Genomic DNA, 25,737 nt, shown 5'->3' on the forward strand with positions numbered 1-25,737 from the left:
TTGAATGTGCTCCTCACTGAAGAAAACATTTATAAATCTAAATACTTCACGTTATGTAACGCAGCCACACGTTGCTTCTCATTTGACTCCGGAGAAAGTGCAGTTACCCTGCGAGGTGCAGGTGTTATTTACAAGAACGCGCGCTGCATCATATCCACAATAAATGACCTGTTTGGTCTGTTTGCCCGGACTGGTTCCTCCGAAGCAAAATGGCAATCAGGGCAATTAAGTCATCACGCATTGTTCCGCCTGCAACTCTGACAGCCACTTGGCGACATCCACGGGCCCCCGGACACGGGCGGTTACACTCCCATGCCGCCCACACCATCCAACCAGGTCCGGCACCAGAGATATTTCCCAGGGATGATTGGATTTAGTTGTTCCCAAACACCTCTCCGCAGGATTTGTGGAGCGTGCACGGCGAGGGTGGCGAGTGGGAGTCGTCACGTAGTCAAAAAGGTGGAAAGGTATTGTGGCGCTTGTGTGCACAGCGAGGTCAAGCGCCGTGTCGTTGCGTCAGTGCAGCCGTACAATGGGCCCGATTACATGATAGCCATGATAAATGCTCAAAAATGTGTCTTTTCACCCGGCTTTCTATTTGATGGATTTGTTTGCCTTGTAATTATTCACCTGCGCTTCACCAGAAGCACCCCCCCCCCCCCACCCCCCACCCCCCACCCCCGTTTTATTTGCACGACTCCTGGCCGTGTTTATTCTGAGAAGTGAGACATAACATGTGGAGATGCCAAATAGCAGAGTTAACAAGCCCACGGTGTATTCGTGTGCCTTCACATCCTCATAGCATGGTGTGTGTGTGTGTGTGTGTGTGTGTGTGTGTGTGTGTGTGTGTGTGTGTGTGTGTGTGTGTGTGTGTGTGTGTGAGCCAAGTGCAAACTGTGTCTTATTCTAAGGCGGATCAAGGCGCTGGCATCAACCCAAGTTAAAGTGGACTAGCACTTTCTTTTTTAATGTCGTCTATCATTCACAATCCTTATGTAAGACAAGAATTTTTGTTCTTCTACACGTTCTAAATCATAAATAAAAGCTAGCTTCACCATGAATTGATTAACGTGGACCCCGACTAGATAACATAATAGTGTGAGAGTCCAGTCCATAGTGGATCTAACATAATAGTGAGAGTCCAGTCCATAGTGGATCTAACATAATAGTGTGAGAGTCCAGTCCATAGTGGATCTAACATAATAGTGTGAGAGTCCAGTCCATAGTGGATCTAACATGCTGGTGAGAGTCCAGTCCATAGTGGATCTAACATAATAGTGAGAGTCCAGTCCATAGTGGATCTAACATAATATTGTGAGAGTCCAGTCCATAGTGGATCTAACATAATAGTGAGTGTCCAGTCCATAGTGGATCTAACATAATAGTGTGAGAGTCCAGTCCATAGTGGATCTAACATAATAGTGTGAGTCCAGTCCATAGTGGATCTAACAGAATAGTGAGAGTCCAGTCCATAGTGGATCTAACATAATAGTATGAGAGTCCAGTCCATAGTGGATCTAACATAATAGTGAGAGTCCAGTCCATAATGGATCTAACAAAATAGTGTGAGAGTCCAGTCCATAGTGGATCTAACATAATAGTGTGAGAGTCCAGTCCATAGTGGATCTAACATAATAGTGTGAGAGTCCAGTCCATAGTGGATCTAACATAATAGTGTGAGTCCAGTCCATAGTGGATCTAACATAATAGTGTGAGAGTCCAGTCCATAGTGGATCTAACATAATAGTGAGAGTCCAGTCCATAGTAGATCTAACATAATAGTGAGAGTCCAGTCCATAGTGGATCTAACATAATAGTGAGAGTCCAGTCCATAGTGGATCTAACATAATAGTGAGAGTCCAGTCCATAGTGGATCTAACATAATAGTGAGAGTCCAGTCCATAGTGGATCCAACATAATAGTGGGAGTCCAGTCCATAGTGGATCTAACATAATAGTGAGAGTCCAGTCCATAGTTAGGCCAGCAGGAGATCATCTTGAGTGGAGACAGGTCAGCAGCGCAGAGACGTCCCCAACTGATGCACAGATGAGTGGTCCACCCTGGGTCCCGACTTTGGACAGCTAGCATTTCATCTGTGGTCACCGAAACTGTGCCCCCCCCCTCCATGAAGGCGAGGGGGGCAGAGCAGAAAAGAAACGGCAGATCAACTGGTCTGAAAGGGGGGTTTATTTAAAGGCTAGAGTATACAAATGAGTTTTAAGATAGGACTTAAATGCTTCTACTGAGGTAGCATTTCTAACTGTTACCAGTAGAACACTCAATAGTACTGGAGCCCCAATAGAAAACGCTCTATAGCCCGCAGACTTTTTTTGGGTTCTGGGAATCACTAATAAGCCGGAGTTCTTAGAACGCAGATTTCTTGACGGGACATATGGTACAATACAATCAGCAAGATAGGCAGGAGCTAGACCCTTGAGTATTTTATACCTAAGTAGTAAAACCTTAAAGTCACATCTTAAGTGCACAGGAAGCCAGTGCAAGTGAGCCAGTATAGGTATTCTGTATAAATAGGTATATGTGTATATAATAATAATAATAATACCTGGGATTTATATAGCGCTTTTCTAAGTACCCAAAGTCGCTTTACATGTTAAAAACCCATCATTCATTCACACCTGGTGGTGGTAAGCTACTTTCGTAGCCACAGCTGCCCTGGGGTAGACTGACGGTATATAAAGGTATATACAGTATAGAAAGGTATATACAGTATAGGCGTAATATGATCAAACTTTTTTGTTCTTGTCAAAAGTCTTTCAGCCGCATTTTGTATTGATACTGCGTATGAATACAAGTTTCCTAGTTCCTAGTTGTATTGATACGCAGTACTCCACAGTACTTTATCCACGTTAGCCTAGCGCCAAGCGTAATACTCGGACAGTGGTAACTGTCATTCATGTTTTCAGTAGTGTAAAGTGTCTTGGTAGTTTTCCATGTGCATCCCCACTCGGGTGGAATCATTGTTCAGTGTTAACAAATACATTTCAGGAGGAAACTTTTTAACGACGGCAAAGGCACACGGGGACACTTCCTCGTGTGACGCAAGGAACGGATGACTTGCATGCGGTCGGAAAATTTCCAGAAATCCAATGTAATAATGGTCCTTATTATATTGATGCTAATATTGTTTGTGCCGCGTCGTCATGACTGCTCACAAACGTTCCTGCCCTTTAAAATAATATCTTGGAATGTGGCAATTAGAAAATGCATGTTTCATTTAATTGCGGGCGTCGACAGATGCTTTTCTGATTATGAGTTCCAACCCTGAGAACGCTGCTCTGCCTGTTTGGCGTCTACTGTAAGACGTTTGATGAAATGTCAACATGACGATAAGTGAATATTTACTTGCAATTTGTTCAAATGCTGAACATTTGTGTTGCTCAGTCAAAATGACCATATTAACGTTTACAAACATATTTATCAACATATTAACATAGGGTACATAATAATAATAGATTAGCACTTTACATTGAGTAAACAACTTCAAAGTGCTACAGTGTATTAAAAAAAATAAAAATAAAAAGATAATACAAAACAAAAAAAAATAAAAACTAGAACAGCCAAATAGCTAAAACTAGTATGCATATATATACAGTATATAAAAAAAGGCTTTTTTTAAAAAAGAAGGGTTTTTAAGCCTTTTTTAAAAGCATCCACAGTCTGTGGTGCCCTCAGGTGGTCAGGGAGAGCGTTCCACAGACTGGGAATTTTTTTCTTTTCTTTTTTTCTCATAAAGAAATACAATCATGTGTGCTTACGGACTGTATCCCTGCAGACTGTATTGATTTATATTGATATATAATGTCTATATTGTGTTTTTTATGTTGATTTAATAAAAAAAAAAAAAAATTTTTTTTTTTTTTTTTTTTTTAAATTTCTTGTGCGGCCCGGTACGCCGCGGCCCGGTGGTTGGGGACCACTGGTGTGGAGGATTTGGGGGTGAGTAGTTCTTTGAGGTAGAGGGGGGCATTTCCATGGAGGCACTGGTGGGTTAGTAGGGAGACTTTGAATTCAATCCTGAGTGGAACAGGAAGCCAGTGAAGGGATTTGAGAGTTGTTGTGATATGGTCATATTTCCGCACTCTCATCAGGATCCTAGCAGCACTATTCTGTATGTATTGTACATTATAAACATACAGGATTATTGTCAAAACATGTTTGTTTAAATATTCATATACAATTGCTGTCAACGACTTTTTGAGAGTTTGCGGCAAAATTTGCCATGTTTTTGAGGCTTTACAATAACAATTTGTGATTTTATGAATTTGTTGTCAATGTTTTCCTCGTACTTGCCTCAAAAAGCACAGGACCGCAACAAAAAATACTCTCATTCCATAGCACACATACTTAAAAGTACACACTCAGAGCTCATCATCAAATGACTGTTTTGATTTATTCAAACGTATTATTGCCTGCCTGCTCTGTCTTCCACAAGTTGCAGGCATTCTCTGTGTATGTTTTACGCATGAAAAGTGTTTGTCCATCTTAACGAGGAACTGAACTTTTTTGGGAATTTTGCCTACAATTATGAGAGACAAGAACACAAAAGGCTTTCGTTTTTTTTTAGCATTCTAACACGTAAAAATCCTCTCGTTCTTGGTGGCTAACAATGCAGCTAATGGGAGCAATCAATTCTACCTTTAAATCACTTTGAAAATACATTAAAAAAGCGCCAACGACACTTCATTTACGTTCTGTAGCTTGTATACTAACCAAGCTGTAGCAACATTGTTATTGTAAGAGCGAACACTGAGGAACTCTTTTTCTAGCGTAATAACACATCGGCATGCTTCGGTATTAGCCGTAAAAGCTAACTACAGAAAGAGATAAGCTAGTTTCTACGTCAACACGAAACACATTTGAGTTTGTAATGCACAACAATGCGATTGGACACCAATCTGTACTGACTGAAAAACATGAACAATCATATTACAGTGTCTGTAAAGTATTAGCCCGCATTTCATGTTTTGTTTGTACACAGCTCGCCAGACAGCGTGTGTACTGTAGTTGTAATAACACGCATGACATGCAGTGTGTATCATGAGCAATATAAAGTGTGACTCACTCGATAGACACTTGTCTGTTTGGTCCAGCTGGCCGAGGGCATTTTTTTCCGTTTAATTTGGGTAAGCACTCCATTTATGTCAAAATAGCTTGGCTCTAAGTTCCACATTTACAGCGTCAGAGTCACGCCGACCGCAGTCTATTCATTTGAATGTAAGTTGAAAAGGATTTCCAAATTATTGTATTCTCTTTTTATTTACCATTTACACAACGTGACAACTTCACTGCTTTTAGGTTTTGTACTACATTACCCTGAAGGCTTTGCGCCACAAACCGGAACCAGAAGTTGGTCTGAGGTGTGGCTCCTTGTTGTTCCTGCTTCGCCAATTTAAGGAACAAACATACATCTAGGTTTAACAGTTGATGTGTGCGTATGAGCTCCGCTCCCGAACAAGGTCGATTGGCGAAAATGATGCTGAGTCGCCAAAATATATGGGGAAGTTGCAAGTTTTGAACAAAGTAATTGGCGGGATTGGTTACATTTGTGTGTATTGGCGAGATCGGGACATTGCAAAATCCAGGAAGGGCTGAATATTTTATAATTAGGATCAACAAAATTAAGACACCCAGAAAAAAAAATCAAGAAGTATTTATATTTACATGTAAATAGGTGATTTACAAAACAGGAAACAAGCATAGTGCCATGCACATTGTCAAAATGGAACTCATCGGACGGATTTAAGACAGTCTGTGCCGGCACATGGCCGCATGCGTCATGAAGAGCTGGAGATGATTTTCTTTAGCTTCATCACCTCCTCACTGGTGAGCTGCAGCACTGAGGCAGAGCCGGAATTCATCATCAGCAAAGACGATGACGAGAGCCTCCTCTCGACCGCCTTCGGACTTGCCGGCTTGATGTCGCCGTGGCGGCTCGTCGTCACCGTGAGGTCTTGCGGAACTGCAGCGGGACTCGGGGGTCTCTCCTTAGCGAGGGCCTCCCAATACGTTGGGGGTTTGGATCTGTGTGGTAAAGACATTCCCTGCGAGGGAAACGGACAGACATCCACAGTGGCGGCAGGTTTTTGAATGCTGCTGGAAGGCGAGTAGTCGGGGAAACTCTTGTGGCTTGGGACGTGGGGAGTCGCTGCTGCCTGGCCGCTCGACCTCGGGCATGGCACTGTTCTGTTCACCGCCCTCAGATCTTCAATTGTGGTGTTCTGCCGGTGGGAGTTAAAGTGAAATGATAGATTGGTTGGGAGCATGCCCTTGCTCCTTCGCTCCGCTTCCTCCACCTGCAGGTGACGAGGTACCTGCTGAAGTAGCTGCTGAGGTAGCTGCTTCGCGTTGTTTGCCGCACCGTGCGGGCCGTACAGCCGTAGCCAGTTGTGGAACACGGACAGAGGGATTTCAATCTCCATTTTGCTGTTGTTTTCGGCAGGTATGTGACTGGGATTGAGTCTCCTCCCTTCTGGACTCACCAGTTGCTCTTTTGTCATATTTCCGCAATCTGTCAGGCTTCTGTCATACTCTGGGCTACTCTTCGAGGTGAGGTCCACCACGACGTCCTCCCTCGCTTTTTCGGGGTATGTCACTAATCCTGCAGCCGCTGCTTCATCCGGCTTTCTGCTGCCTTCTTTCCCGGTGAGGTCCACCACGACGTCCTCCCTCGCTTTTTCGGGGTATGGCACTACTCCTGCAGCCGCTGCTTCATCCAGCTTTCTGCTGCCTTCTTTCCTTGCTACCTGCGGGTATTGTGGCGTGTACAGCGAGGAGGGCGTGTTCAAAAACTTTGGTGTTTTGCCGGACAAAGGCGGTGCAAATGATGACTTCGGGATTTTGTCGGTCCTCTGACACTGTGCTTTAACGCTCAGGTTGAGAGGCTCACTCAGTCCAGATGAAGACTTGTACTGTTCCGCCAGGTAGCGCAAATGCTCCAGCGGCTCCTTCACCCTCTCTTTAGGCTTTGGTCCACATGGGGGGAAAGGGAATTTGGTCGGGGGGACTGTTGGTTGGTTGCACGATGCCACAACAGAGGGAGGCATGGGAACGTAAGGGGGAAGTACCGAGGGACTCGGGTGGTAGTAGTGTGGGGGTCGGAATGGTAGAGGAAAGAGGCTCCGATGAGTGCCTGACTGGAGGTTGGAGGGGTTCTGTTATAGATAAAAGTGATTTGGATGTTAATTGGGATTCCTTCATCAAAGCAAATATTTGGAAATATGTGACTGCAGTGTCAATGGTTGAAAGGGCTAATTAACATCTTCTTCCAGCATGACAGGAAAGAGTAACAGAAAAGTAACATTTGACCAACCTGGTGGTGCAGCGGCATTGACATCAGCTTGCGTTTGGCCGGTCTGGGGCCGTCGCAGACTCTGTCTTCCGGGCTGTAACCGTGGTAGCGAAAGTGTTCCATGGGGTGTGGCAGTATGGCGCTCATCCGCTGTCCCTTCAGATGGCATTCGTACGGCAGCAGCAGCCTTGGCGCAACGAAGACAAAAAGCCAGTCAGGTTAGAAAACACCTGGTTGGAAACAACCTCCACCCCTCACATCACACTCCTTCCCTGCCGTGACTCACTTCTCATAGTGGCGGCGGGTGCAGGTGGCCGCGCTCGTGCTGCGTGGGTTCCCTCCCAGCGAGTTGTAGACTTGCTTCCAAAGCTGCTGGGCCGTCACCTGTCGGCACACAGGCGAACAACATGAGACGGTATTAGGTTTTTGGAGGTTTTCAGGGTGTGCAATGTGACCACCAAGCAGTCCTGTCCAGTTCGGTTCACATTGGTACAGTTTGAATCAATAAATCCTGATCCGGATAACTGCGTCGGGCTTCTTAAGTAGCGTGGCATCATGACTTTTCTGATTGATTAACCAAGATACGCTCGTCAGGCAGTCGCAACGTTTTTCTTCCCTCTTTCGCCAACGATTCCACTTCCAGTGACCATTTTACTAACCAACCAATGCACTGCAGCATGCGCCACCCTACACGGTGCAAACTGTACTGTAGGTTGCTAAAAAGTTCTGCCAACCTTTGCAAAAGAAAACAACTAAAGATGCGTTCCAAACTGAACCGAACGGTACAACTTGGCGGTGAAAACGTACCTGGTGGTAGCCCCCAAAGCTTCTGACCGTCTTGAACATGACGAATAGATCAACTGTGGGGGGGGGGGGAAAACACCATTCAGGCATAATTCACTGATGAACAATGTGTGACATATAACATGTGCAAAATGATTAGGCAAGTTGTGTTTTTAGTAAACATAGGGAGAATATTATTGTGCATAATTGTTGTGCCCCTAAATGAATGGTTCTGTGATCCCTTGCCAATGTTTTGGCACTTTCCAGAGTGCTGCATCTGCCCTGGAAGACAGTTGAATGTTTCTTTTGTCTCATTTTGCCTGGGGGGAAAAAAAGCGGCCTTATAATTTGCTAATAATTCCGTGGACCACACCCTCCCTCATTACTCAGATAGCAGATATACTGAAAGGGGAACTGCACTTGTTTTGGAATCTTGCCTGTCATTCACAATAAGACAAGAACGTAAAAGTTTATTGCTTTTTTTTTTTAATGTGTTCTAAATCGTAAAATACGTCAAGTATGTGGTGGCTAACAATGCAGCTAAAGGGAGTACTTTAATTTGCCCACAAAGCCCTCTAAAAAAACGTCCGGAAACCGCCAACAATACTCCATTTACATCTTGTGACCTGAATATATTACATATAGTGTTAGCGATATTGTTATTATAAGCGCTAACGCTGACAAACTATTTTTAGCGGCACCAAGATCACAGCTAGCTAACTAGCTTATGCTGCTATATTAACATAATGAGCTGCTGCATCGGCTCTGAGTTGGTGAAAGATAATTCTAGGTTATAAATCATGTGTCTCAATTGGATAGTAGAAAGTTGTGGACATAAATTGAGAAGTTGGTCAACTTTGTCATCCAACTTTGTCATGAAAAGATGCTCGCTTTTTTTTTTTAAAAACCTGAGTGAGTAATATGAATGATTCTTCATCTAAACAGGAAGCTATGAACATCCCGTCAGTCGGCATCCCATTGAGAACAGACATTGTGCAGTAGGTGATTGTTTTATTTTGTTCATTATTGTATATCTTGTTTAACAGTTATTGAGAGCAGACATTGTGCAGTAAGTGATTGTTTTATTGTGTTCATTGTTGTATGTCTTGTTTAACAGTTAGCAACACTGCTACTTGCTGGATCGTCAAAAAACATGCATCCTCCTTTTCTTCAGTCTCAAAAATATACGTTTCTGGATCATCATTCGTCGCAAAGTAGTCGTGTTTATCTTTCATAAAGTCAGCCGTGATTAGTAGTACTATTGTCGAAGGGAAAAGCGAAAGTTGTGACTCGTGTGTGAAATTAATACTCCGCCGTATGCCTGAAACAAGCAAAATATGTAAATATTGCATGTTATTATAAATGTTACTACATGACATATATACTTTCATCATGTATATATTACATGTTATTATGAATGTTACTACATGACATATATACTTTCATCATGTATATATTACATGTTATTATGAATGTTACTACATGACATATATACTTACATCATGTATATATTACATGTTATTATGAATGTTACTACATGACATATATACTTTCATCATGTATATATTACATGTTATTATGAATGTTACTACATGACATATATACTTACATCATGTATATATTACATGTTATTATGAATGTTACTACATGACATATATACTTACATCATGTACATATTACATGTTATTATGAATGTTACTACATGACATGTATACTTACATTATGTATATATTACATATTATGAATGTTACTACATGACATATATACTTACATCATGTATATATTACATGTTATTATGAATGTTACTACATGACATATATACTTACATCATGTATGTGTTACATGTTATTATGAATGTTACTACATGACATATATACTTACATCATGTATATATTACATGTTATTATGAATGTTACTACATGACATATATACTTACATCATGTATATAATACATGTTATTATGAATGTTACCACATGACATATATACTTACATTATGTATATATTACATGTTATTATGAATGTTACTACATGACATATATACTTACATCATGTATATATTACATGTTATTATGAATGTTGCTACATGACATATATGCTTACATCATGTATATATTACATGTTATTATAAATGTTACTACATGACATATATACTTACATCATGTATATATCACATGTTATTATGAATGTTACTACATGACATATATACTTACATCATGTACATATTACATGTTGTTATGAATGTTACTACATGACATATATACTTACATCATGTATATATTACATGTTATTATGAATGTTACTACATGACATACACTACCGTTCAAAAGTTTGGGGTCACCCAAACAATTTTGTGGAATAGCCTTCATTTCTAAGAACAAGAAAAGACTGTCGAGTTTCAGATGAAAGTTCTCTTTTTCTGGCCATTTTGAGCGTTTAATTGACCCCACAAATGTGATGCTCCAGAAACTCAATCTGCTCAAAGGAAGGTCAGTTTTGTAGCTTCTGTAACGAGCTAAACTGTTTTCAGATGTGTGAACATGATTGCACAAGGGTTTTCTAATCATCAATTAGCCTTCTGAGCCAATGAGCAAACACATTGTACCATTAGAACACTGGAGTGATAGTTGCTGGAAATGGGCCTCTATACACCTATGTAGATATTGCACCAAAAACCAGACATTTGCAGCTAGAATAGTCATTTACCACATTAGCAATGTATAGAGTGTACTTCTTTAAAGTTAAGACTAGTTTAAAGTTATCTTCATTGAAAAGTACAGTGCTTTTCCTTCAAAAATAAGGACATTTCAATGTGACCCCAAACTTTTGAACGGTAGTGTATATACTTACATCATGTATATATTACATGTTATTATGAATGTTACTACATGACATATATACTTACATCATGTATATATTACATGTTATTATGAATGTTACGACATGACATATATACTTACATCATGTATATATTACATGTTATTATGAATGTTACTACATGACATATATACGTACATCATGTATATATATTACATGTTATTATGAATGTTAATAGATACTACATATATACTTACATCATGTATATATTACATGTTATTATGAATGTTATGAGATACTACATATATACTTACATCATGTATATATTACATGTTATTATGAATGTTACTACATGACATATATACTTACATCATGTATATATTACATGTTATTATGAATGTTACGACATGACATATATACTTACATCATGTATATATTACATGTTATTATGAATGTTACTACATGACATATATACGTACATCATGTATATATTACATGTTATTATGAATGTTAATAGATACTACATATATACTTACATCATGTATATATTACATGTTATTATGAATGTTACTAGATACCACATATATACTTACATCATGTATATACTACATGTTATTATGAATGTTACTAGATACTACATATATACTTACATCATGTATATATTACATGTTATTATGAATGTTACTACATGACATATATACTTACATCATGTATATATTACATGTTATTATGAATGTTACTAGATACTACATATATACTTACATCATGTATATATTACATGTTATTATGAATGTTACTAGATACTACATATATACTTACATCATGTATATACAACATGTTATTATGAATGTTACTAGATACTACATATATACTTGCATCATGTATATATTACATGTTATTATGAATGTTACTACATTACATATAAACTTACAGCGTTGATGGAGGTGTTTGGATGTTTATAGGGCACTTATAGATTAGAGATTGATGGGCAAATTTCAGCAGTTGTCCTTTAAATCCAATGGCTACTGGAATGGCCCGGTGTTAGAGTCGGAACGTTTGCAGAAAAATGGCATCATAGGCTTAAAAGTCGGCAGTTGATACTAGCTCATGTCGGGTGCGTTGGAAAGGTCAAACGGTTTTGTGTTGACGAATGCCCTTTGCGTTGTGTCATTCTACGACATGTCAGATCACGCTTGCCATCTGTAAGGTGGTGCATTGTACGCTGACTGCCGACTATTGTGTACTTTATGTCAGGCCCATGACACTGAGAAGAATAAGTACTTTGTTTGAAGCCCAGGTGGGGGATCCTCTCGATGGGAGTGTCTCGCTTCTTCATGAAAAGGTACAGACTTTTAAGGAACTGCTCCTCGCCCGGGTCTACTGACTCTCTGCGCCGGTCCTCCTGGACCCCCAGGCGGGCCATTGTCATGTGTACCTGAGAGGACGACAACACCCTCATTATCATCATCTAAATTTCCAAGACCTCTCGACACGTGATCACAAATCAAAGCAACGTAGCATCAGTGCGTCCTTTCAAAGACCGCTCCTTGTCCTGGTTGTCCCACCCCAGATCTCGCCGTGTACAATTAGGCTAAGATTGACCCGATGGGTGAATCCGTTAAAATTGGTTAAATTATTTTCATATCAGGGCAAAAAGGCCTGACATGTGCAATGTGCAGTGTGCTCCTAGCGCTCACCTGTCTCTCCATGTTCACCGAGCGCCTCGTCCCATCCAGCACCAGGAAACTACAAAACACGGACAGATGCGTCCGTCCCGGTGGCCGTTTGCAAATATGCAACAATAACAGCGAGGCCGCCTACTTCAACCTCCCGCTGCTGACATTCGAACGTGGTCCGACCGGTCCGACCTGCTGCCGAACAACTGCGGTGCCGGAATCGACCGCGCAGGGCACAAATTGGCAGAAAAGAGGAGCATGAAGGCTTATGATAGGAGAATATTTTTGGATGTTGTTTTTGTTAAAAAAGGTAGGAGAGCCTTCGGGTTTGTAAGTAAATAATCCGGCGAGTGCACGCATTAGAAGAAGTCAGATTGACGTGCTGATATGCGCGGCTTGTCAGCGCACCGTCATCATATTAATGAAGATAATTATCAGGGCAGAAACAAGAAATGTCACATTTCAACGGCTCCGAGTCTATTTTGGTTTAGCTGAGGTTTGATCACAAAGTCAATGTTTTATTTCGGCTACCGTAATTGTCAATCTATCAGTCAGCATGAATAAATGCTCGTCTGCATGCGTTTCAGTCTTTGCCCCCTTCCCCGATGCTAAGATACAGTTAGCGTTGTCAATGATGGGGAGTGGCTGCAGTGCAGTATGTACCACAAGCCGACCAGCAGGCTTGCGTTGTACAAATACATGCGACTAATTGCTTTTAATTGCGATGACAGGAGAACCAGTTATCGGCTCAGTGAAATAAGTACAACTCTGGGGTAAACGCTTGCGAAAGTAGCGTCAAAATAATAAGCGTGTGTCACGGACCAAATGCCTAAATGACTCTGCTATACCCTGTTTGCTACGACTAAATTGGGGTGCAAAGCAGTGTTTTATTTTGTGCACCCCCATTACAAAAACATGTTTCACTTTTTTATTCATGTGAAACTATTTTATGCTTTTAAATCAAACTTTAATTTGATGCCGGTTTTGTGCTAAAATAATTCATGGGAAATAAATCATTTAATTAATATATATATATATATATATATATATATATTAACTTCGATTTTATAAAATCACCCGAATATATATATATATATATATATACATTTCTACTTCGATTTTATAAAATCCCCTGAAGAGCAGGGAAACCTGCGGAACTGGCTTGTAGGGATGAAATAGCCTCTGTGTTTTTTCCTGACCTAACATATATATATATATATATATATATATATATATATATATATATATATATATATATATATATATATATATATATATAAATGACTCTGCTATACCCTGTTTGCTACGACTAAATTGGGGTGCAAAGCAGTGTTTTATTTTGTGCACCCCCATTACAAAAACATGTTACACTTTTTTATTCATGTGAAACTATTTTATGCTTTTAAATCAAACTTTAATTTGATGCCGGTTTTGTGCTAAAATAATTCATGGGAAATAAATCATTAAATTAATATATATATATATATATATATATATATATATATATATATATATATATATATATATATATATATATATATATATATATATATAAATTTTAACTTCGATTTTATAAAATCACCCGAATATATATATATATATATACATTTCTACTTCGATTTTATAAAATCCCCTGAAGAGCAGGGAAACCTGCGGAACTGGCTTGTAGGGATGAAATAGCCTCTGTGTTTTTTCCTGACCTAACTTATATATATATATATATATATATATATATATATATATATATATATATATATATATATATATATATATATATATATATATATATATATATATATATTAGGGCTGTGAATCTTTGGGTGTCCCACGATTCGATTCAATATCGGTTCTTGGGGTCACGATTCGATTCAAAATCGATTTTTTTTTTTAATTCAACACGATTCTCGATTCAAAAACGATTTTTTTCCCGATTGAAAAGGATTGTCTATTCATTGAATACATAGATTTCAGCAGGATCTACCCCAGTCTGCTGACATGCAAGCAGAGTAGTAGATTTTTGTAAAAGGCTTTTATAATTGTAAAGGACAATGTTTTATCAACTGATTGCAAGAATGTACATTTGCTTTAACTATTAAATGAACCAAAAATATGACTTATTTTATCTTTGTGAAAATATTGGACACAGTGTGTTGTCAAGCTTATGAGATGCGATGCAAGTGTAAGCCACTGTGACACTATTGTTCTTTTTTTTTTAAATTTTTATAAATGTCTAATGATACTGTCAATGAAGGATTTTTAATCACTGCTATGTTGAAATTGTAACTAATATTGATACTGTTGTTGATAATATTCATTTTTGTTTCACTGCTTTTGGTTTGTTCTGTGTGGTGTTTGTGTCTCCTCTCAATTGCTCTGTTTATTGCAGTTCTGAGTGTTGCTGGGTCGGGTTTGCTTTTGGAATTGGATTGCATTGTTATGGTATTGCTGTGTATTGTTTTGTTGGATTGATTAATTAAAAAAAATAAATTAAAAAAAATAAAAAATTACAAAAAAAATTACAATAAAATAAAATAAATAAAAAAACTCGATTTAAAAAAAAAGAGAATCAATTCTGAATCGCACAACGTGAGAATCGCGATTCAAATTCGAATCGATTTTTTCCCACACCCCTAATATATACTGTATATATATATATATATATATATATATATATATATATATATATATATATATATATATATATATATATATATATATATATATATATATATATAATATTTTTTTCTTCTTCTGCAAAATAACTTTAAAAAATACATTTGCAAAACTTCTGAACGTTACCAAGTTGGATATCCACCAAGTGTGACTGTTTACCAGTCCAGCGCCACCAGAGACAATGTAATTGTATGCGGAATGTACCATTATATTCTTATCAGCCACGGAGCAGGAATGGGCTAGGCTTTTGTATGCGGTCACAATTCATATGCACTAATTCACTAATAAATTTTTTTTACATGTGTTTATTTACGCAAAACGCTTCTCGTTACTTACATGCAGGAGGTGCATGAACTCCGCGAGGGTGCATGTCTTGCCAGAACACCGGCTCCAATTTCAGAGCAAGCTGCAACGAACGTGTCGTCTATCCAAAGTAGAAAGCCGCTTTTAAGATACTAATCATCACCACGATTTGCGGACTAGGGTAATGGCTAATGCTACACACTATGTCCTATGTAGATACTCATTTTTTTTTGCTATTTTTGCAACCGTTTACCCCAGAGTCATACAACTTGGTACTTGACACATGCTAACTGTTAGCATGCTAGTGGTTACTTTAGTATGCTAGCACGCTAACATTAGCAGGCTAACCTTCTCAGCCTATTTTACTAGCGCACACTTCGGAGTCATACAACTTGATATGTGACATATGCTAATTTTTAGCATGCTAATTGAAAGATGTTAGCTTCTTTTGCTAATTTTGCATGCGTACGCCCTTGAGCAGGCATGTGATTTTTCCATCCATAGTCGGAAATCCGTCTTTTTTTTTCATCTCTGTAAAAATATAAAAAAATATTTTCAGTTTTTCTTCGTTTTTTCCGACCCACGTGTTAAAATTTTGATCCATCTCTTTTCCATACCTGCCAACAACTACGGGTTTCCCGTAATAAGTACGGCTTTTGACAATCCTGGGGTAAAAACTACGGTTTTCCATTAAAAATTATTAACTTAAAAATGGAAGCTACGTAGCGTAGCGACTCCACGGGCAGGGGACAAACTATACGGGAATCATGCATGATGATTGGTTGTTTTACGTATAAGAACATCCATGATTGGTTGGTTGGTTTACTATGATGGTTAAGATTAGGACAAAACATTACGGACATGCCAATCAGACGCAAGATAGGGCGGCTCATTTCAGAGCCATCAAAGCAAAAATGCCAAAGTAATGTGTGAATGAAGCAAAGTAATGTGTAAATAATGTCAATAAGTAGATGAGGCTGTGAAGTGAACTAGTGTTCACTTCACAGCCTCATACTGTATAGAGTAGGCTAACCCATGTGGTTCCTGTGGATGTCAACACAATTACTGTAGTGACTAAATAACATAGTGACTGACACAGAAAAAATAATGTGTAAATAATGCCAATAACTAGATGAACCATCTGTGGCTGTGAAGTGAACACTAGTAAAGTTGTAAATACGGTATAGAGTAGGCTAACCCATGTGGTTCCTGTGGATGTGAACATAATTACTGTAGTGACTAAATAACATAGTGACTGACACACACACAAAAAAAGTGAAAATAACTAGATTAACCATTTGTGGCTGTAAAGTGAACACTATAAGGTTGTAAATACTGTATAGAGGAGGCTAACCCATGTGGTTCCTGTGGATGTGAACATAATTACTGTAGTGACTAAATAACATAGTGACTGACACACACACAAAAAAAGTGAAAATAACTAGATTAACCATTTGTGGCTGTAAAGTGAACACTAGTAAGGTTGTAAATACTGTATAGAGGAGGCTAACCCATGTGGTTCCTGTGGATGTGAACATAATTACTGTAGTGACTAAATAACATAGTGACTGACACAGAAAAAATAATGTGTAAATAATGCCAATAACTAGATGAACCATTTGTGGCTGTGAAGTGAACACTAGTAAGGTTGTAAATACTGTATAGAGTAGGTTAACCCATGTGGTTCCTGTGGATGTGAACACAATTACTGCAGTGACTAAATAACATAGTGACTGAAACAAAGTAATGTGTAAATAATGTCAATAAATAGATGAACCATCTGTGGCTGTGGAGTGAACACTAGTAAGGTTGTAAATACTGTATAGAGTAGACTAACCCATGTGGTTCCTGTGGATGTGAACACAATTACTGTAGTGACTAAATAACATAGTGACTGAAACAAAGTAATGTGTAAATAATGTCAATAAATAGATGAACCATCTGTGGCTGTGGAGTGAACACTAGTAAGGTTGTAAATACTGTATAGAGTAGACTAACCCATGTGGTTCCTGTGGATGTGAACACAATTACTGTAGTGACTAAATAACATAGTGACTGAAACAAAGTAATGTGTAAATACTGTCAATAAATAGATGAACCATCTGTGGCTGTGGAGTGAACACTAGTAAGGTTGTAAATACTGTATAGAGTAGACTAACCCATGTGGTTCCTGTGGATGTGAACACAATTACTGCAGTGACTAAATAAATAGTGACTGAAACAGACAAAGTAATGTGTAAATAATGTAAATAACTAGATGAACCATTTGTGGCTGTGAAGAAAAAACTAGTAAGGTTGTAAATACTGTATAGAGTAGGCTAACCCATGTGGTTCCTGTGGATGTGAACACAATTACTGCAGTGACTAAATAACATAGTGACTGAAACAGACACAGTGATTCATTTGCATAAATGGAGTATGTATTTATGTCAACTTTGTTGATCATTTTTAAATTCTTTACACACTAAAACATCTTTAATGGTGCTTTTTTTTGGCTAATTTTTGCATGTTCAATTGCTGAAAAACCAGGAGCTTCGGGGGCTTGTTTTCAGTCTTTTTCATTAAGTTCAAATCACATGCCTGCCTGCTTACCGTAACATGTTAGCTTCTTTTGCTAATTTTGCATAACTTGGCACTTGTCGCGTGGCCACGTTAGTATTTCAGATTGTCTTGCACACATTCTTCTTTTGATATTGAATATTCTGGTTATGTTTACTTGAGTTACTTGCTATAAACATGTTCTATTGTCAAAGTATATGCTTGGTATCTGAAATCGGGCGGGACCTACGTCCGTGACTTCTGATCAGTATCATTGTATTTCTTATAAGGAAATGCTAGTTTTAAATATTTTTCTTTCATTTTCCATGGTTACGTTTCTTCACGGGTTGGCAGAGATAACATCTCATAGTTTGACTTCTAGAATCATCAAAGTGGAGTATCAACTTAACCTGAACTGCCTCACGTGGGAGTCACCAAACATGGTTCCTGGGCCGAGAAAGGGGGCTGACTCTGAGAAAGAAAAGCTACAGTCTTTCTCTAGGTCCTCATATTGGAGGATTTTTTTTTACAAAAGCCAAAAGCAGTGAAGTTGTCACGTTGTGTAAATGGTAAATAAAAAGAGAATACAACAAATCCTTTTCAACTTATATTCAATTGAATAGACTGCAAAGACAAGATATTTCATGTTCACACTCAGAAACTTTGTTTTTTTTGGCAAATAATCATGAACTTAGAATTTAATGGCAGCAACACATTGCAAAAAAGGCATTTTTACCCGTGTGTTACATGGCCTTTCCTTTTAACAACACTCAGTAAAGGTTTGGGAACTGAGGAGACACATTTTTGAAGTGGAATTCTTTCCCATTCTTGCTTGATGTACAGCTTAAGTTGTTCAACAGTCTCCCTTCTCATATTTTAGCCTTCACACATTTTCAATGTCTGGACTACAGGCAGGCCAGTCTAGTACCCGCACTCTTTTACTATGAAGCCACGCTGTTGTAACACCTGGCTTGGCATTATCTTGCTGAAATAAGCAGGGGCGTCCATGATAACAACATATGTTGCTCCAAAAGCTGTATGTACCTGTCAGCATTAATGGTGCCTTCACAGATGTGTAAGTTACCCATGTCTTGACCACTAATACACCCCCATACCATATCACATGCTGCCTTTTACACTTTCACCCTAGAACAGTCCGGATGGTTATTTTCCTCTTTGGTCCGGAGGACACGACGTCCACAGTTTCCAAAAACAATTTGGCATGTGGACTCGTCAGACCACAGAACACTTTTCCACTTTGCATCGGTCCATCTTAGATGAGCTCGGGCCCAGCGAAGCGTTTCTGGGTGTTGTTGATAAATTGGCTTTGGCATAGTAGAGTTTTTAACTTGCACTTACAGATGTAGCGACCAACTGTAGTTACTGACAGTGGTTTTCTGAAGTGTTCCTGAGCCCATGTGGGGATATCCTTTACACACTGATGTCGCTTTTTGATGCGGTACCACCCGAGGGATCGATTTCTCTAGATTCTCTGAACCTTTTGATGATATTACGGAGCGTAGATGGTGAAATCCCTAAATTCCTTGTTGAGAAATGTTGTTCTTAAACAATTTGCTCAGGCATTTGTTGACAAAGTGGTGACCCTCGCCCCGTCCTTGTTTGTGACCGACTGAGCATTTCATGGAAGCTGCTTTTATACCCAATCATGGCACCCACCTGTTCCCAATTAGCCTGTTCACCTGTGGGATGTTCCAAATAAGTGTTTGACGAGCATTCCTCAACTCTCTCTCAGTCGTTTTTGCCACCCGTGACAGCTTTTTTGCAACATGCTGCAGGCATCACATTCCAAATGAGCTAATATTTGCAAAAAAATAACAAAGTTTACGAGTTCAAACGTTAAATATCTTGTCTTCGCGGTCTATTCAATTGAATATAAGTTGAAAGGGATTTGTTGTATTCTCTTTTTTATTGACCATTTACACAAGGTGACAACTTGACTGCCTTGTACATTCTAACTGATGCTGCGACGCGACGTGACATGTGCCACTCAAAATGCCCCGGCGATATTTATCAGTGTTCAGGCGCTGCAATTTCAACATATGCGGCAGAGCTTGTTTAGCAGGAAGCAGATTTGGGCGAGCGCTCGTCCGTAAAAGTAATTGCAGCAACGTTTACATCAAGAGCTACCGAAATTCCCCACGTTTTTTTTGTTTTTTTTAACAACACACGTTACCTCGGGGGAAGCATTGAGCAGGTCCAAAGAAAAAACTCCCTCGAAGGAAGATGAGCTGTTGAAGAGATTGCCACAGAAGTGTGATTTGGATATGGTAGTGACTTTCCGCATTTTTTTTACTGTTTGTTCGTCACGACTGCGGTATTGGCAGGGATCCTAATCAAGCACTCGTAAATATGCAACCTTCGTCATTGTCTTGCTAAAACAAGATCTGCAGCCAGACTGACATGTGTAAACTTCTTGGGCTTTTAATGGCTGCAATTCATGTGTCGCTGACAGATGTTTTCAGCGCACATTCCTATCGGGCGGCCATCTGCGTGATGTCCTGTCGTACACGGAGATGTTAGTTTGGAAGGGATGGAACCGAGTTGAAGGGTGAACTCTGTTCGTGTTAAAGACTCAGCGAGGAACACGCAACTTTTGCTGGGATTTCACTTTCGTGTGACGCGCAATTAACCGGCCGAGGAGACGCCCGAGTCCTGTGGGCTTCATGCCAAGAACATGTACTTTTTTTATTGAAGCCTGTTTGGGATTTGTACAAACAACAACAATGACATCAATTATTCCTCAAAAAAAGTAACATTTTAGTGGAGGAATCAAAATGATAGCTAGCAAAATTTGATTTTTTTTAGTCTACCGTATTTTCTGCCCTATATAAGCCCCACCCTCTATACTTGAGAACAACAAGTTTCTTTCCAATTTTCTTTTCTTTTATCATAGATGAGTTGTTTAAAGGCCTACTGAAATGAATTTTTCTTATTTAAACGGGGATAGCAGATCCATTCTATGTGTCATACTTGATCATTTCGCGATATTGCCATATTTTTGCTGAAAGGATTTAGTAGAGAACATCGACGATAAAGTTTGCAACTTTTGGTCGCTGATAAAAAAAAAGCCTTGCCTGTACCGGAAGTAGCGTGACGTCACAGGTTGAAAGGCTCCTCACATTTCCCCATTGTTTACACCAGCAGCGAGAGCGATTCGGACCGAGAAAGCGACGATTACCCCATTAATTTGAGCCAGGATGAAAGATTCGTGGATGAGGAACGTGAGAGTGAAGGACTAGAGTGCAGTGCAGGACGTATCTTTTTTCGCTCTGACCGTAACTTAGGTACAAGCTGGGTCATTGGATTCCACACTTTCTCCTTTTTCTATTGTGGATCACGGATTTGTATTTTAAACCACCTCGGATACTACATCCTCTTGAAAATGAGAGTCGAGAACGCAAAATGGTCATTCACTGTGACTTTTATCTCCACGACAATACATCGGTGAAGCACTTTAGCTACAGAGCTAACGTGATAGCATCGCGCTTAAATGCAGACGGAAACAAAATAAATAAGCCCCTGACTGGAAGGATAGACAGCAGGGGCCGTACTTATCAAGCTTCTTAGAATTACTCCTAAGAAGTCTGCTAAGAGTTGACTTAAGAGTAAATAAATTCTTCGCTGAAAGCTGCACTTAAAAGTTAGTTATCAAGCGTCTTACTCACACTTTCAGCGAAGTGTAGGACTGAATCTTAAGTGTCACACTCAGAGCTGAATTACGACATTACTATGTGCCGTAAACGGAATTTTAGGTGACGTCATTTCTGTGTCCATAGAAATGACCAATCACGGAAGGGAATCCGTTGTCTAAGAATAAAGAAATATCTTGGAAATATTTAAGTGGACAATGGGAGTGTATATTTTGACAATAAACTACAAAATAATACAAAACAAACTAGTCCCCGCCGGCACTCACGCTACCGCTCCCTCTCTTCTATCGCCCACACACTCACTGACGTCACTCACCTCACGGCCACACACATACGCTACTGTCATAACATTTTCTTTCCAATTCATTAATTAGGCAACTAATTTGAAACTGGTGTGGGTGGCTCTATATATACTAGCCCACTGCAGACACATGCAGAAATCAACAAGGAATCGAAAAGTATTAAATCTGTGACAAAAATAATATCCGCTCTGTCTAAACGATACCGTTTGATCAGCTGCTCGTCATCAAAAAAAAACAAAACATTGTTCCGTTCCCTGAACGTTCGCGCACGTCTCTCTCGCCTCAGTGCCATCCCCTGCTGGCAACTCCTAACCACTTAAGACACCTCTGAAGGTCTCTTAAATATCGTGGAGAGTAGGAGTGATTCTTAGACTTAAGAACGTTGATAAAAAGCTTTTATTCTTAAGTTTGAGAGTAGGACTAAATTTCGCAAATTCTCAGGACTTAAGTGTAAAATAGCACTCTAAGAAGCTTGATAAGTACGGCCCCAGATCAACAATACTACTATCAGGAGACACCGAACCAAACTCTGGCCCTGTAACTACACGGTTAATGCTGTGCCGCCTGTCGAAGCCTAGCAATGCTGTAGCTAACGACGCCATTGAAGCTAACTTAGCTATGGGACCTCGTCAGGGCTATGATAAAAACATTAGCGCTCCACCTACGCCAGCCCTCATCTGCTCATAAACACCCGTGCTCACCTGCGTTCCAGCAATCAACGGCGCGACGAAGGGCTTCACCCGATCATCGATGCGGTCGGCGGCTAGCGCGTCTGCTATCCAAGTCAAAGTCCTCCTGGTTGTGTTGCTGCAGCCAGCCGCTAATACACCGATCCCACCTCCAACTTTCTTCTTTGCAGTCTCCATTGTTCATTAAACAAATTGCAAAAGATTCACCAACACAGATGTCCAGAATACTGTGGAATTTTGCGATGAAAACAGAGCTGTTTGTATTGGGACACGATGTGTCCCAATACTTCCGCTTCAACCATTGACGTCACGCGCATACGTCATCATACGTAGACCTTTTCAAGCGGAAGTTTCCCGGGAAATTTAAAATGTCACTTTATTAGTTAACCCGGCCGTATTGGCATGTGTTACAATGTTAAGATTTCATCATTGATATATAAACTATCAGACTGCGTGGTCGCTAGTAGTGGCTTTTAGTAAGCCGTTAAACTGACAGATTTGTAAATGTATTGACGCGGCAGTAAAACGGCTGATCAAACAAAACAGAAGTCACCGTCATGGACCCACTAGCTGCGAAACGCTCGCTCACCAATCAGCGAAACAGACCCTATAAGTCCACGGTGCCGTTTTGGTGAATTGACGAAAATGAAACAATACGACCATAATGCCGTTGTACCCCGCCTACCGCCCGAATGCAGCTGAGATAGGCTCCAGCACCCCCCGCGACCCCGAAAGGGACAAGTGGTAGAAAATAGATGGATGGATGGATACCATATTTTCTGGACTATACAGTATAAGCCCCACCCACTATATGTGAGAACAACAATTTTCTTTCCAATTTTCTTTTCTTTGATCATAAATGAGTTGTTTAAACTGACAGATTTCTAAATTTATTTACATACCTTAACTGTTTCCAAACGGTGTCTGTAACGCGGCAGTAAAACGGCTGATCAAACAAAACAGAAGTCACCGTCATGGACCCACTAGCTGCGAAACGCTTGCTCTCCAATCAGCGAAACAGACTCTATAATGTTGCATAGATGATGTTTTACAGATCATCTTCAAGTCGCTTTCTGAGAGTCTCTTCAGGATGCGCCGTTTTGTGGGCGGTCTTATTTACGTGCCTCACCTCCGTCAGCGTCATCTTTGTTGTAGCGGTGTAGCGTGCAAGGGCGGGAGTGGAAGAAGTGTCAAAAGATGGAGCTAATTGTTTTAAGGACATTCAGACTTTACTTCAATCAATAACGGAGCAGCATCTCCTCATCCGTGGCTCACTAGTGCAACAACAACGCCCGAAATGTGTCCCGTGAAAAAAACGTCCGTCCGTAAAGTTCCTTGGGTGAATAATGTCAACTCACTACACCGGTATGTTTTAGTGCTTTCATGGTGAGTTTACTGACAGATATAAGTAAGAACTTTACACTACTTTATATTAGAAATGGCAACAGCGGAGGATGAATGTCACATAAGAAGATAGAGAAAAAGAAGAAGATTATCGACTACGGACTACAATGGCGGACACGCGCACATTTTTGTGTGTAATGTTCTTTATTTTCAACGGAACATGTAAAGTTTTGCCGTTGTTTACTGGCGTCATATTGCAGTCTACACGTATCTCTTATGTGTGAGTGCCATCTACTGGTCACACGTATCATTACACCGTGTACCAAATCAAGTTGCTTTGAGGTCGGTAAGCACAACCAGAATTATTACGTACATTGAGCGCACCGGGTTATAAGGCGCACTTGCCATTTTATGAGAAAATTAAAGGATTTTAAGTGCGCCTTATAGTCCGAAAAACACGGTATTTTTCCAAAAGTGAGCAGTTTGGTTGTCGACGAGCTAAAGTCGCCCTCTCTGCAAACACTTCCCATTAGCACAGAACGTCAACAATGATGACATTTCAAAGCAGGCGCCGCACAAAAGCACTTTTCACATTCTCTGCTCTGAGACTATGTGAAGAATGGCAGGTGATGATTTCACATTCCAACACAAACTATCATCAAGCAGCATTATGACTCCGTAATTCTTAATAAGGTGTGCCTCTATTTACCTGCCAGTCCTTTAAGGTTAGCAGACTTTTTTTTTTTTTTTTTTTCCTTTTCCAAAGTCACACTTTAATTGTTTTAGCTAACGTTACCTATAGCAGTCGTATTTATATGCATGTCACACCGATTTCAGAGTCAAACATCACGTTGGTGAGGTTACTGGAGTTACGGCAACAATTTGTCATTTTGGGTCTTTAGAACATTGCGGGTAAATTGCCCTGACTCACAATGCTGTTGTTGTTCAGGTAAGAGCACCAGTAGGTTTACATGTTGAGGAATATTTACACCGTATGACCCCACCAGAACACGCTAATACTGAATAAACCCAATTAAATGAAAAGTACACATAAAATAAATATACTGTTCATCCATTTCCGTACTCCTCATCCAAAATAAAATGTGAAAATACAGTAAAAAAAATAAAAAATACAAATTAATAAAAATTAAATAAAAAAAATACAAATTAAATAAATACAGTATATATATATATATATATATATATATATATATATATATATATATATATATATATATATATATATATATATATATATATATATATATATATATATATATATATATATATACACACATACAATAAATATACTGTTCATCCATTTCCATACTCCTCATCCAAAATAAAATGAAGATAATGTGAAAATACAGTAAAAAAAAAAAAAAAATTCAAATGAATAAAAATTAGATAAAAAAAAAATTAAATCAATACATACAGTATATATATATATATATGTATATATATATATATATATATATATATATATATATATATATATATATATATATATATATATATATATATATATATATATATATATATATATATATATATATATATATACATATATATATATATATATATATATATATATATATATATATATATATATATATATACACCATAAATATACT

At 39.0% G+C, this 25,737-nt stretch overlaps 2 protein-coding genes across 4 annotated transcripts in view; one reads left to right on the forward strand and one right to left on the reverse strand.

Moving 5' to 3' along the window:
• The window catches only part of LOC133656157 (mucin-2-like), a 79,381-nt gene that overhangs the window by 47,304 nt on the left and 6,340 nt on the right, over positions 1–25,737 (forward strand). The window lies entirely within an intron of this gene.
• LOC133656167 (uncharacterized) lies at positions 5,657–12,760 on the reverse strand. Its single transcript, XM_062057070.1, has 6 exons — positions 12,605–12,760; positions 12,189–12,342; positions 8,117–8,169; positions 7,596–7,693; positions 7,331–7,496; positions 5,657–7,172 (listed from the first exon to the last, which is right to left on the reverse strand). The coding sequence occupies exons 1-6, from the start codon at positions 12,614–12,616 to the stop codon at positions 5,796–5,798; spliced, it is 1,860 nt and encodes a 619-aa protein (XP_061913054.1). The 5' UTR covers positions 12,617–12,760; the 3' UTR covers positions 5,657–5,795.

Source organism: Entelurus aequoreus, linkage group LG08, assembly GCF_033978785.1.
Source record: "Entelurus aequoreus isolate RoL-2023_Sb linkage group LG08, RoL_Eaeq_v1.1, whole genome shotgun sequence".
Classification (NCBI taxonomy): domain Eukaryota; kingdom Metazoa; phylum Chordata; class Actinopteri; order Syngnathiformes; family Syngnathidae; genus Entelurus; species Entelurus aequoreus.